Source organism: Crotalus tigris, unplaced genomic scaffold (genome assembly GCF_016545835.1).
Source record: "Crotalus tigris isolate CLP2741 ecotype Arizona unplaced genomic scaffold, ASM1654583v1 scf7180000017726.370058, whole genome shotgun sequence".
NCBI lineage: Eukaryota > Metazoa > Chordata > Lepidosauria > Squamata > Viperidae > Crotalus > Crotalus tigris.
Window position 1 is genome coordinate 139260 of NW_024096594.1, and position 14455 is coordinate 153714.

At 43.1% G+C, this 14455-nt stretch overlaps 1 protein-coding gene across 4 annotated transcripts in view; it reads right to left on the minus strand.

Moving 5' to 3' along the window:
* Positions 1-14455, minus strand: part of ITGA7 (integrin subunit alpha 7) — a 74542-nt gene that overhangs the window by 12007 nt on the left and 48080 nt on the right. For all 4 annotated transcript variants that reach the window (XM_039339013.1, XM_039339012.1, XM_039339015.1 and 1 more), the window contains 14 exons: positions 13908-14115; positions 13499-13692; positions 13044-13132; positions 12296-12423; positions 11580-11675; positions 11010-11074; positions 10158-10327; positions 8599-8748; positions 7496-7608; positions 6803-6992; positions 5100-5183; positions 4919-4998; positions 3022-3099; positions 1234-1336 (listed from right to left, as the gene is read on the minus strand). In XM_039339013.1, coding sequence (XP_039194947.1) covers positions 1234-1336; positions 3022-3099; positions 4919-4998; positions 5100-5183; positions 6803-6992; positions 7496-7608; positions 8599-8748; positions 10158-10327; positions 11010-11074; positions 11580-11675; positions 12296-12423; positions 13044-13132; positions 13499-13692; positions 13908-14115 — 1748 coding nt within the window. The remainder of the gene's footprint in view (positions 1-1233; positions 1337-3021; positions 3100-4918; positions 4999-5099; positions 5184-6802; positions 6993-7495; positions 7609-8598; positions 8749-10157; positions 10328-11009; positions 11075-11579; positions 11676-12295; positions 12424-13043; positions 13133-13498; positions 13693-13907; positions 14116-14455) is intronic.

The following is a 14455-nucleotide window of genomic DNA, read 5'->3' on the forward strand; positions in this document are numbered from 1 at the left end:
CCTCTCCATCAGTACAGAACTAATATAAAAACTAAGAGCTGACAGATTTCATTAAGCTAACATTTAGAAGAAATGGAGGATACAGATATTCTTCCATTAATATATAATCACATTTCCCCACAGCTCAAGCAAAATATATCCAGTGTTCTTCAAAGAGTGAAAGTTTCCAGACATTGGAGACATAATTTAATAAATACTGCTGTTTTAATCCTTAACTCTCTTTGAAGATGCCCATGGTGTATGTACCAAAGTTCCTTTAAAATTACATCTCTAGCATAAAAACAGCATGAGCCATTTTTTTAATACATTCTCAGCGAGTTCCAATACATTCAAAAGAGATTCCCCCCCCCCAAACTAATCAAGTTTTTAAGTTAAAATATAATGGCGGTACTATTTTTAAAAACCTGGAACCATTGATTAGAATAGTGGTCCCCAATCTTTCCGGCTCTGCGGACCAGCGGCACCAATGGTAGCAAGGGAGAGGGAATGATTTCATTTGCGCGCCCCACTTGCACAAATGCAGCTTTGCACGTTCACATGCTCACCCACTGCTTGTGCAGCCCGGTTCCCAACAGTGCCGGGCCATGGACTGGGTGTGGGAGACCCCTGGATTGGGAAGTATTTTTTATTTTATTAGATTTTTATCCCACCTCTATTATTTTATTAGTACCTCAAGGCTGTAAACAAACCTAATACTCCTTCCTCCTCCTATTTTTCCCACAACAAACCTGTAAGGTGGGTTGGGCTGAGAGAGTGTGATTGGCCCAAAATCACCAACTGGCTTTCATGGCTAAGGTAGGACTAGAACTCATAATCTCCCAATTTCTAGTCTAATGCCTTAATCACTAGACCAGGGGTAGGCAACCTTGACTCTTTTATGACTCGTGGACTTCAATTCCCAGAATTCCTGAGCCAGCCATGCTGAGGAGAAAGGGAGAGGTTTCCAAGTTGAGCCATGCTGGGAGTTGAAGTCCACGAGTCATAAAAGAGCCAAGGTTGCCTACCCCTGCACTAGACCAAACTAGCTGAAGTATAGGAGATCATTATTTTAAATATCATCAACATTTATTTTTGAATACCTTTTTTTAAATTAACCTGTAACTCTTACAATCCTTATTACTGACCAGAGAGGACAAGGCTGCCTCACCCTGCTCCAGACATAACAGATGACTACAATGCAAAGGTGTTGTAATGAATTTACAACTCTGCTCTGAAAGTATCAGGATCACTCACCGTCACACTGAAGCTCACCGGGCTGCCCACATCGCTTTCCTTCTTCATGGCGCTTTCGCCCCGGACCACCCCACTGAAGAAGAGTTGCTGTGGTTCGGGCAGTCTGCAGAGAGATGAATAAAAGTCTCAAGGGACGGGGAGTTAGAAAGTCAGCCATCCACATTTCATAGATAGTTCTAGGCCAGTGATGACATGGGTGTCATAGGTGGCACGCCATGCCATTTTTGGTGACATGCCAGGCCTTTGGACCCTCTAGAAGTTGCAGGAGAAAGCCTAGTCTCATGAGGCTTGAGAGTGTATGTGAGAATGGGGTTTTCCGGCTCTTTTCTGAGGCTGCAAGGACTTTGGACTCTATAGAAATTGCAGGAGAAAGCCTAGTCTTGACTTCCAGTTTTGCACCATAGCGCATGGCCAAGGGATTGCGGAGCTCCGCACCCCACAGCTAGTTTCGTCTTGCCAGGGGACTCTAAATGAGTCTAAAGTCGCTCCAGAGAGGCGACAAAGAAAGAGGGCACCCCGATGATTGTGGAACGACAGTGGTCCTCCCGCTTGATCCAGGGGAAGCTTCTAACCCGACAGGAGAAAGGCTGGCTACACCTTGGTGACTACCCCAAGCTACTTGCAGCTGAAGTCCAAAGGCACCAACAAAAACAACGGTGAACAGCGTGCTTGAAACTGGATGAGGAATTCGATCTTCCCTCTATTTTGTATCTGATTTCCTGGACAAGATTCCCAAGAAGCAAAAATCCTCCCATAGTGAGAAGGGAGGGAACTACACCCCCACTCTCCTATAGATGGAAGCGGCGAATTAAACTCTTATGGGGAACAAAAATATATTGAAATGAGGTTAAAAATACTACAGTCTGGACATATTTGAAAACTAAAACAACTGTTAAAATTCTATATCTGAAAAAGTATTGATGAAATTATATATAAAAAATAATAACTCTTTGTTTTAAAAGTTGAAAAAATGAACAGCTACTGACACCTAGTAAGGATTAGAGAAAACTATCGCTGCATTGACTCAGAATTTGGTAAGACACTCAGAAATAGCAAAAACAGCTGGGAACAAAGCATTGGGCTATCTAATATAGAGTAAAACTATATATGTTTAGAAACTTCTGACCTGGGATTATAAACACACTGAGCTGCATTTTTAAGTTTAAAAACTGTTTGCAGAGAAAGAAAAACCTTGGCCTTTGGCTAATCTTCTAAAGGGGAAGTTACTGGAAAGCTTTCAGGTGGTTAAACACTTTGGACTGAAATCTTGGCTGGCTGATAATCATAAAACCCCTGAAAAAAAGAACTGTTACAAAACACCATTTTCTGAGGCTGCAAGGCCATGCAAGAGCATTTTCTGAAGCTTCCTCATATAGGCATTTTGAAGAATATCTACAACTATGTAAGTATTTCTTCATTGGCCCATTCAATGACAAATATAAATAATTTAATGCAATTTATTACTCTTTTCTTAGGAAGTGTTTCTCTTTTGTCTTTCGGTTTGTCTGTCTGTGTATGTAGGGAGGGGGATGAGACATGCCAGCAGAGTCAAAGTAGACATTTTCTGAATTTTCGACATTCAGAAAATGTCGAGTATCAAAAATTTCTGACCAAAGGTTCGTCATCGCAGTCCCAGGCTGTTTGGCTGAATGAAAAAAGTAGTTTCTTTCAGTCATTTTCAACAGAGGTGTGAATAGAGTCTTGGCTATCAGCATATTTTAACTTGAGGTGGGGGAGGAGAGGCCTCATTATATGGGGCAAAACAAATGCTTCCCAAGTTGTTTCTACCCAGTAATTGAGAGAGGAAGCTCCATGATCACTCGGGCTCGAGCTGCCACTGGGGCCAACCCAGGCTGTTCGGAGATCCTGTGAAAAAGGAAATACAGGCATTCAGCAGGGTAAAGATGGGGTGCATTTTATTTGTGTTTATTAGTTACTGAGTTCATATCCTATCTCTCTTCAGGGGTCATGCCAATTTCTGCCACTCATATTCAACTTGTTCCCTGACACGCATGCAAACTTGATTTGAAGAAGCTCTGCTCCCCTAAATATAGGGAACTCAAGTAAATCCAAGCTTTGGCCTAGGGATATTTGGATCTTAGTCCCCCTTAGCATAATTAGTGTAGGGAACGGGGACATCCACTGAGGAGTCAAAAAGGATGGTGACTACAGCCACCACAATTAAAGCCCCACTCCTTTTTTATATGCACTGCACATAAAGAAAAGATCAGGGATTTATTTGATCACATGGTCATGATGTAGAGTGTCAGAGAGATGTCCTTGAAATAGGGAAGTATTGTTACATAAGCAAGACGCACCAAAACATTTCTTAAATCCTGGGAAATAACCAATGATGGGATTCAAATATGTGAACAACCGGTTCTCTGTGTGGATGCTGCTTCCGGAAGTCCATTCTGGGCCTGGGCAACAAAAAATTAGCTACCAGTTCTGCCGAAGTGGGTGCAAACTGGCTGAATCCCACCCCTGGAAATAACGTATATTTTGAAAGAGATTCAGGCAAGCTCTTCCCTGATTCACTGGGATATAAGAGAGAAGGGAGATAAAGCACAATTGGGCTTGCAGGATTCTGTAACTGTAGCCTAACTCAACACAGGTAGTACAGGAGTTAGGACGGCAATTGGGATAATGATTAGCAATGATAATCCCACCATTTCCTGTTGCCATTGTTAAGGATGGATCATGGTTCATTAAGTGAGGACCTCCTTGCAACTTCCTGCCTGCTTCCAACAAGCAAAGTTAATGGGAAGCCGGCAGAAAGTTGCAAATCGCAGGTGGCTCCCAAGCAGGCTGCCAGGCAGGTAAGCGATACTGACAGGTAGAGGAAGTGCGCTAGTGGACACTGAGGCATGGCTTTTAGCACAGTGGGGCCTCTCTAGAGTGGCCCCCAGGAGGAAAAGGCGCTAGAGTGCAAGGGATTTACAGAGCAACTTGTGACTTTCCCTGCCGGCATCCGCATTCATTTGACTTATGGGAAGCCAGCAGGGAAGATCGCAAACGTTAATCAAAGAGCCGAGGTGGCGCAGCAGTTAGAGTGCAGTACTGCAGGCCACTTTAGCTGACTGTGTTCAGCAGGTCAGCGGTTCAAATCTCACCGGCTCAAGGTTGACTCAGCCTTCCATCCTTCCGGGGTAGGTAAAATGAGGACCCAGATTGTTGGGGGCAATGTAAATATATATATATACATTGCTTACTGGTGTACACCGCTTAGAGAGTGCTTGCACTTAAAGCGGTATATAAGTCTCATAAATAAATAAATAAATGTGATACAGGACACTGCAACTGTTGTTAAGTGTAAGCCAGTTGCCAAGTGCCCAATTGCAATCATGTGAACACAGGGTTGATGGGATAGCCAGAACAATAAGGGGCAGTTATACGTTCTGCTCATTCAGTGTCATTGTAACTTCAAAGAGGAATGAGTGGTCATTAACCAAGGACTATCTGCAAAGTATTGCTTCAACCTTCCTGTGTATTTAGTTTTCTGATGTGGCCTACCTCATAGGGCTGACACATGGTTACCATCATGATATTTTTTTATTCCTCCCCACAGGGACACCTCTCCCTGGGGATGAGATTTGCAAAGCTAGCAGCAATGCTCAAGGAAAATGTTTTACTTTAAACCAGCAATAAAAGATCAGTTCTCGTGAGGAAGAAAGGAATTACTTACGTAGTCAATTCTAGGTTTACTTCCAGTTCTGTGGTCTCCAAGGTAATGCCTGAAGTACTCAGAACAAGGTAGAACTGAAACTGGAGGTAGAAAGAGAAAAAACAGGGTTGGGAGTAAGAGTTTCAGAGAAGCAAGGCAAATTCTTTTTGCAGGGAGAGTAACAAAGAAGAACTGCCTTCACCTGTGCTCCACGTTTCATGGGGTTGCCAAGGTCACATTCCACAGACGTAGCATTTTGGTTAGACACACAGGTTGGGATCTTCTCCTATGAAAAGCAAGAAAGGTTCAGCTACAATCAGTCTTCGCATATTTGAACACTTATGTATCTTACTCTTCCAAAATCTGCCACTTGAAGGAACTGAGAAAAATATAGCCAAGATCTGACCCAACAGAATGTTAGGAACTTGTATAGCCTGTCTTTTTTTCTTGTCTGAGAGTGTGCATCCATCTGAGAGAGAAAGTATCAAGAATTTCACAATACATTATCTAGATAAGATAAGATAACCTTTATTGTCATTTTTTTTTACTGTGGGCACAACGGCACACATCAAAAATGAAATTTAGTTGCCCGCTCTCAAAGTGAAACACATACATGACACACACCTGAAACATACTGTGAACAACATATGTATAGACCCACACCCCTACATATACGTAGCAAATAAATATTAAACACTGTCCATCTTGAATATATAATGGAAGGAGGAAGCCAGAGAATTCACAAGGTTAATGCTGTATGGAATGAAACTATGGCTGAATCTGGATGTTCTGCTACGGATACCTTTCTTCAAACAATGTTAATAGCTAAAAACACATTTAAACAGGCTGAATCTGTACCTGAACGAATACATACAGCCCTGAAAGTGCTTCTACACCCAGAAGAAGAAACAGTGGCACTTCTATGACATTATCATCAGAATGGCACCATTGTTCAAAATCACTCTTGCCAAGGTGCTTTTTTAAAACAATGCAAGTACAATCCCTACTTTATCCACTCTCCTCTAAAACTGAGAATGCTCCAATGCAACTCTCATTGGCCCTCTCCTCCTCATAACTTCTGGGTTTTATAATTGTGCAACTCTCTGTGGGTCTCTGTTATCCTGGTACAACCCTCCCTGACTCCAGAAGCCTTCCTCCTTTGCGCCTGCAGCTTAACAATGGTATCTTTAGTCATAGCCCACAGAGCTGCACATTCCTTCTCTGTGCCATAATTGTTAGCCCCAGCATGCCAGCCCAGCTGGAATCCTTCTTCAAATCCCACCTACAGCACCACTAATTCGAAAACCCAGATGTTGTACAGTGTTTAACAATCTGTTTTGTTGTCTCATGTGCAGTCCCTTGAGAACCAATCCTTTAAACTTCACTCAGCTTTCCACTTCAGGTGACCATGCCATCTCTCCAACATCATCAGGCTTCTGGTAATCAGTCCTTCAGACTGGCCCTTCCCTTGGCTCTCCCTATGGGCTACACCAGTGGTGGCGAACCTATGGCACGGGTGCCAGAGGTAGCACATGTGCCGTTGCCCCAGCCTCGCCTCCCCCGTGACTCTCTCCTCTCCAGCAGCCCCCCTGAAGGAGAGTCACCCCCGAGTGTGGCCCTTGCAGAGCAGCGCAGTCAAGGACATGGCAGCCAGGCAGCATAGACAAGACTCCGCCCTCACACCCCATCATGCACAGTTGATGCTGCGGGGCGTGGGCAGAGGGAATGGCCGCAATGATGCTGCTGGGCTGCCTGGGCGATCTGTAGTGGGCCCTGGAGGTAGTGAGTGGCCCTGTGGGCAGGCGGGTGGGGGCAGGGCAGGGGCGGGGCCAGTTTTTGGGCACTCGGTCTCTAAAAGGTTCACCATCACTGGGCTACACCATGCAGTATTTTTCCAAAAGGTACCGTTGCATTGTAGGGCCGCAAACTAGCATAAGTCAAAGTAGGGGGAAGTGAGATAAGCAGCATGGCTTCATGTGCGTCATCACCATCCCGCTGTGGCTCAGCAGCGACGGAAGGAAAGTTGGTGATAGAGATTCCAAGGGCAATGCCTTTCTGATCGCTCATAGAAAAAACGTCCAAGCCATCATCCCCTCTGGAGGAAAGAAACAAAGGCGATAATTGAAATACCAATCTAACGTAATTATGGCAAGTTAGGAAACAGTGAAAATGAAAATTTCTAATCGGATTAGCTCCTATTAAGCTAAGCCAACCTCAGCCAGGGCTCTTTCATAATGGATGGATGAAAAATGTGGGCCTGTTATTGCAGTTCCTTCGTGCGCTCATCTTAAAATTCCTGATATTTTTTCCTCAAATGGTCTTTGACTGTTCATCCCTAGTCTAATCTAATTCAGGGCAACACCTCCAAAAATTCATCTTTCTTGATTTTCTGATAACATTGATGTTTGTAGTATCCTACAATCCATTCAGACATGCTAAAAGGCTGAAACTGCAAAACCACCTTGGAAAGGGAGATTCATTTGTGTTCTTCTTCTTTGGTACATCAACTACATGGACAGTTCTACTCTACATCCTAGAATAATCTTGGGATATAACATCACTGTTACCATCAAATGGGAATTTGGATTTTGTTCATACCTGGGTAGAGGTTGGAACACAGCATCATCAACGCGAGAGTGGAACTTGTATTTCAGCTGCAGGTTGCTTTGGCAGATTTTATCCTGCCCACAGCCTTGCTTGAGGAAATTGACCTGCAAGAACACAAGGCTTCAAAGTCAAAGGCCACAGCTAAAAGGGGAAGTCACTCCAGAGGAATTCTGCTAGGTTTGACAAAGAGTTGGGTTCAAGCCCCAGACTGACTCAGAGCATAGTGAGTGGACAAGGCTGCTTCTTTGTTCTCTAAGAAATGTGATTTGTCAGCTGTATGCTACAAAGGATCCTGGCATCTTCTGATGGCAAACTTATTGGGCCTCCCCATCAAACTGCAAATATTGGCCCCGAGCGCAACATGCTTAAATGAACCATGAGTCATGCATACAGGAAAACTGGCAATTGTTATTGATACAAAGGAGGCTGCCACAATAAGGGAATAGATGATGCAATTATTGCAGATTATCTCCTTAGGAAGAGGTGGTAAAATTTAGCAAGCTGTGACTAAGTGACTTTTTGTTATTCTTTAAACACAGCAACATCATCGTCCAACTAAGCTGTAATATAATGCACATAAAAATAGCAAAAGGTGCATTGAACAGCAAGAGAAACTCTTGTCATTAAACAGGCTTGAATCATCGCCTTTCCCCCAGAAGCCCTAGGGCACCTGTAATATAATGCATAATTAATTGAAACACATAATTTGCATTTAAAGGTTCCCGCAGTGGCAAAGATGGGGTGGGGAGGAATGTTGCGATTTCATGCTTTTTTTAAGCCTTCAGTAGCTTATGAGATTACTAGCCACTTTGTTGTGCTTTGTGAAGTGTTATACATTGCACACTGCTTTGGAAGAATGTGGCGCTCAAATAAATCCATAATTCTGTGTACAAAAAGAACAACCAGGGCCAGCCACAGATTTTTCTTATTTGATTCCTTATCTTCAGCTGTTTGTTCAACCTCCTAACCCAGGGATTCTGAAACAGTAATAACAATGATTAATAGAGCCCACTTTCTCTCTAGTTAACCAGTGAACAAGGGAGAAAAAAAAACCCCTCTCCTTCACATAACCTTGTCTTCGGATGCTTGCCTACCTCAATCCTCTGAGCATTATGTGGCACAGCATTCAAAACAGGTGAGAGGGGCCTCAGAGTGGCCCCCGGGATCTGGCGTCTGCTGCGGCTGTGTTTGATGTTGTAGGTCATCATCACAGCAATGGGATGGAGCTTGTCCCGGACTTGCTCCTATAATAAAGACAACCACAACATACGTTGCTTCCCTAAAACAATTTTGGAATACAATTCTCAAAATGTTTATCATAGCGTAGTCAAAAGCCAAAAATGATTTTGAACTGGTCCAGTCTGGAAATGGAGTCCTTCTGAGGGTTCCAAATTAACATTCACAACAGATTCTTTTTTTTTTCAGAGCTGGTCTTCTGGAACACTTGGAACGGCTTATTCCAGGAGGAACGGTCTGCTTCTGTCTTGGAATATTTTATGACAATTGTTGCATACCTTAAACATCTCCCCTCTGCTACTTAGTTCCTGTGAGTGCCACGGTGACAAGAGGCCACAGCTGTGAATTCATAGCCAATATTTCAGGCAGGATGTGGTGGTTAATAACAGGCTGTTAGAAATGTTAGGGTGGAAGAGCTTAATTCAGTGTTTCTCAACCTTGACAATTTTAAGGCATGTGGACTTCAACTCCCAGAATTCCACAGCCAGCATTGCTGGCTGTGGAATTCTGGGAGTTGAAGTCCACATGCCTTAAAATTGTCAAGGTTGAGAAACACTGGCTTAATTGGATGGGGGAATGATAGGAATCAATGCAATATGGTAATACCTAAATGCAGATGGGTCTGATGGGTTAGTTTGTTGTTTAGATGCTAAAAACTGGGCCAAGAAATTGTAAATTAATCATTGCCCTGGACTTCTTAGACATAACATGGAAAGATCTGAACAAAACAGCTTCCTAGTGAAGGTATTTTAACAGGAATTAAATAAGTAAAAAATCTTGAAACAGAGGCTGGGTCCAAAAGCGTGTTTATGGACAAAGGACTCTCACTGTCCACCCCCACCCTCTAATTTGCTTTGGAGGCTTGAGAGATCTACAGAGAAAGAGGAAATACCATTGTGTAAGTAGAGATTCACTGACATAACCCTGGACGCAGGCCATCTTTTATCAATGGAAATTAAAAATTCACAAAGGAGCCTGAAATAAACCAAGCCTTCCCTCCCACCTACAGAATAGCCAAGGATAGAAAATCCTCTGTCGTTAGAACAATGTTCTTGTTCACTCAAAGAATTTTATGGCTGTTATTATCGAAAATCTACCACAAGCACCGTGACTTACTTGGCCTTTTTTCAAGTTCGGCTTGTGGTGATTACAGAGAAGCTTCAAATACACGGTGACAAGACACATCCATATTCCATCTTTTTATTCTCTAAGTTGTTCCATCAACCACAAAAAGCAAAATGGGGAACTCCTTATGTCAGCCCAGAATAGTATCCTGGATCTTGTCAACCACACGCTTAAACCAGCTTCTTCTTAGAACAGACCAAGGAAAGTTACTTAGGTACTTACTTACATTTCTTAAAGTGGCTTTCAGAAATCAAGTGCTAAGAGACTCAGCAAGATCCACCGTGACACTCACCTTCAGCTGCAGGATGGCCTTTGTGCAAGTCTTTGATTGTTGTTTAGGCAGCTCCAGTGTTCCAGAGTACTGATGCTCAAGGTCTTCGGCCTTCTGCTTTCGGAAGAAGACTCTAGAAGGTTTTCCTTGCTGCCGGTGGTCACCATCAGCCTCAAAACTGTATTCAAGTCCTAGGGGAAGAAGGAGAGGCTGTGAGCTGGGGTGTAGAGATAGAGGTCAGGTAGAGGTCGTGAGCAGCAAACTGCCTACCTCAGATGCCTGCATGCCTCGAATCCCTGCATGATCTCATCCAGTTCATATTGCCATGGTGATGTAGGAAACTACCCCAGGATGGTACATGATTTCACCTAGTTCACATGATCTCATCTAGTTCACACCAACAGGATGTGGCAGAAAACTGCCCCTTGCTGGTGCCCCTAGCTGATATTCTTAAGGATTGACAAGGAGAATCCACCAATAAAATGCTGTTGCTATGCTGTTTCTATATTACCTTTTGCTGCTTGGAATAAAAAGCAATAAACACTGCGAAACAGTCAGACATCCTTGCACCCTGCAATGACTGGCCTCTGATTACTTCACTGGGGCAGAGAAGAAGGTGAAAGGAAAAAGACTAAAAGTTATTTCTAATTGTGTCCAGATTTAGTTTGCTGAAGTCTTCTATTCCTTGAATAGAATTCCCTTGCCCAATTAGAGGCTGATCTATTATACGGGGCATAGGATGTAGTACACCAACTACAATGGGGCTAATTCTCTAACACCATTATGATTTAGGCGTTGAAACAGTGACACAAAACGAAGACTATAAGGATATTAAAAAGCCAAGAATTTTGGAAAGTTCCAGACAATACTCACTGATGGGTGGGCTATAGCTTGAAGGGTTGGCTGTATAGATGAAACAGGCTTGTATTTCCACACTGCTAAAGAAAGCAGAAAGAAAAAAAGAAAGTAGGCCCTGATCTTTTAAAAACTAATTATTTGCAGCACCATCACAATGGCCTGGCAATCCCAACGCAACCTTTTGGTTCTCGTGACAAGAATTTACAAATGTAATTCTCCTGTTTTCTGTACTACTTGCCAATCCCAAAGCACAGCGTAGAACAACACACTCTAAAAATGCTCATTCAGCAATGGAAGATTATTAACTTGGGCCGCGCAGCAGCAGAATTCAAGGAAGAAAAGGTGATCTGAAGCATGCAAAGAGTGGGTACCTATTACATCTGAAGGCCTATCAAGTCTGGGCTTGTAATGAGCAGGCCCAGAAAAATATCGTATATCATTTTCTTGTCATAGAATATTCTATGAAACCAGCATCAAAGCTCCAGGCGTATTCATGAAACATCTGCTTGGGGTTCACAAAGAAAAGGATTAGGAAGGGTTGCAGAAGCAAGGAGATACAATCAAGGAAGAGGAGATTTCCCTCACCAGATGCCTTCCATATAGCGGCAGTTAACATTTTCCAGATCAACGTTTTGGGGGTTGGCAGTAATATTTCTGGAGATATGGACGACAGGTCGAGATCTAAAAAATACATTGGATAGCGGTAAGAACTGAGCCAGCTGCAGACCGTGAAGCTCACTGAAGCCCCAAATGTTAAATACATATGAGTTTTGACAGCATTTGGTAATGCTCAAGATCCTAACTGAGCACCCAAATGGGATGGAAACGTTCTCACACTTATGGCAAAGATACAATATGGTCCTTTACGTTCCTATCATGTTTTCCTCAAATCTATTTCCAGTTGCCACTACAATAGTAAGAGATGACAGCCATATAGGTTATGTACAGATCTAATCATCATTATGGTGGAATTCCCAAACCCATCTCCTTCTTGTGCTCGTAGGGCATTTCTTTTACATAATAGTTTGGCTGGTAGTCCCTACGTATAGCCTGGTATTCGGTAGCCCGTCCTTGTTACTGATATTTGCTATTCATAAAATCTACAATAGTTTCTCTGTGGGAGGCTGCAACTTGTTAGATTTTCATCCTGCTTATTGCATAGGAGCTCATACGGTTCCATCCTCCTGTTTTTCTCTACAAGACCATTCTTGCTTGTTGGCCCAAAATAACTGAATGAGCTTCCCTTCAAGAAATTTGATTGTCGAAGTTCATTTCTCTACTTCCCCCCCCCCCAGATTTACCTGTACAATACTACTGTGTCAAACAGCGAGCCCACTAGGAGATCTGGATAAAAGTTGTTATCAGTATCCAGCCCTCCAGAAAAGGAATAGCCAAACATCTTGATGCCGACACTCTCCCCAGTCAGGATCTACAGAGATCAAGAGTGTAGTAATCAGAAGAAAGTAATGATGATAAATAGAGGGAAGTGAATATTTGATGTCAGCCCCACTAGATAGATTAGACTAGAATATCATCACCCCAGGAAGGCTAAATGACTTTTATTGAGACAGAGTCTGGCAAATCTGGTCATGCTGTACCTCCTCCCCTTTCTTGTGTTTCAATGAATTAGGGACTTATCTTTATGAGCCGCTTTTAAATGTTATCGTGTTGCTTTGGACTTAAAAAATGCTTCCACTTTTTTTTTGCCTTTTTTTACCCATGGTGCCCTCCCAATTTTGTGGCTCCCTTTCCAGATCCGATGACCAGATATACACATAGGACAGTAACTAGTGCATTTTCTGGTATCTAGAAGACAATATTTACAGGGTTTTTTTAAATAAAAACACGTTTTTCACCTGTGGCCCTCTTGAAATATTCTAAGGCCTCCAACGGGTCATATGGCCCTGTTGAGAATCATTGGCTTAGGCAACAGTTCCTCCACATCTCTATCAAGATAATCTTCCTTACTTTCTACATATGTAGAGCCAAGGCAGAGCATAAAGATGTAGTATTTCTTAGTCATTTGACTTAACTTGAAAGGGAACTCACCTGGGCGGGTTTTGTCACAATTCCCAAGTTACTGCCATGATAGATGTAGACTTTCCCATCACCATCCATTGGTGCTCCAACCACAAAATCTGGAAAGAAGGAAATTGGGGCAGACGGAGGTAAGAACTGCACATCATAGCAATTGTAATTATATTTCGAATTTCTAGCTTGCATTGGAACTTCTAACACAGACATTGTCTCTCTTCTACTTTCTTTTCTCACACAGGTGTACTTTTCTAAGGGTTCTCTTTCTATTCCAAGAGCCACCCAATACTGTCCTACCTACAGGCGTTGAACCTTTGTCCCCCTGATCCTGAGCATCTTGCTTCCAAGCTTGCCTATTTTGCTTGGCCTCCAGAACCTCCCTAAATTTAACTCAAATTCTCAGGTTGTACATGTAGAACCAACCGAAGAATTTGTCCCCATCTTTCCCGCAACAGGTTCAAGATTCTCACCTTGGAAACCATCTTGGTTGAGATCGCCAATGGCACCCACTGTGATGCCGAACAGGGAGTCAGAGGTGCCATTGAGGCGAATGGGCAGGATATTTTTCCAGCGCCCTGCCTGGTTGATGTACACGTAGACAGCACCCCCGATTCGTTCTTTTCGATCGAAGAAGTTTGGTGCTCCAACCACCAGGTCCATCCATCTAAAGGAATCAAGCTGTAAGTGTGGCTCACTTCTTGTTCTCTTCCTCAGTTGCTTTTCAAGCTCTGCTCCAACAATGTACCACTGTTTACCCCTGGGTACTTGAGCTAGAGAGGGCAATGGACCATACAGTGCGAGACCAGAGTAGAACATCAAACAGAGCATGGAGCAAAGAGCCTTTTGCCCATAGTGCTCTTTCCATCCCACATAACTTACCCATCGTGATTGAGGTCTACTACAGCCAGAGAATAGCCAAAGGATGAAGCCAGCTTCTCTCCTGAGAGGATAACCTCAGGCACTAAGCGGTTAACATTGTCTTGATGCAGGATCACCACTGATCCAATATGATTCGCTCGGGGCGCCCCTGTTACGAAGCTCAGCTCATTCTTCCTGGTTATCCCCACTCCAGAGTCTATAGAAAAACCTGGAAACAGAGGAAGGGATACTTCGTTATTTGAGAAAGAGGTGTTACTGGGCATTAACGCAATATTCCCAGAATTTTCATTCAGAAACTTATGAGATGAGCTATCAAATCATGAGCTTTCAATACCAGTACCAATGCCAGTTCTAGACTTAATGTGTCAATGCACAAACATGCACACACACCTGCATGCTCACATGCACACACCACTCATAAACATCACAGGCCCAAGGCCTACTTTCAACGGGTTGACATTTTTGTTCCTCAATTGTTCAGAGAAGGGAAGCCACTAAAATCATATCTGAGAATAATAAGGTCCTTGAATCATCTTTTTTTATCCAAT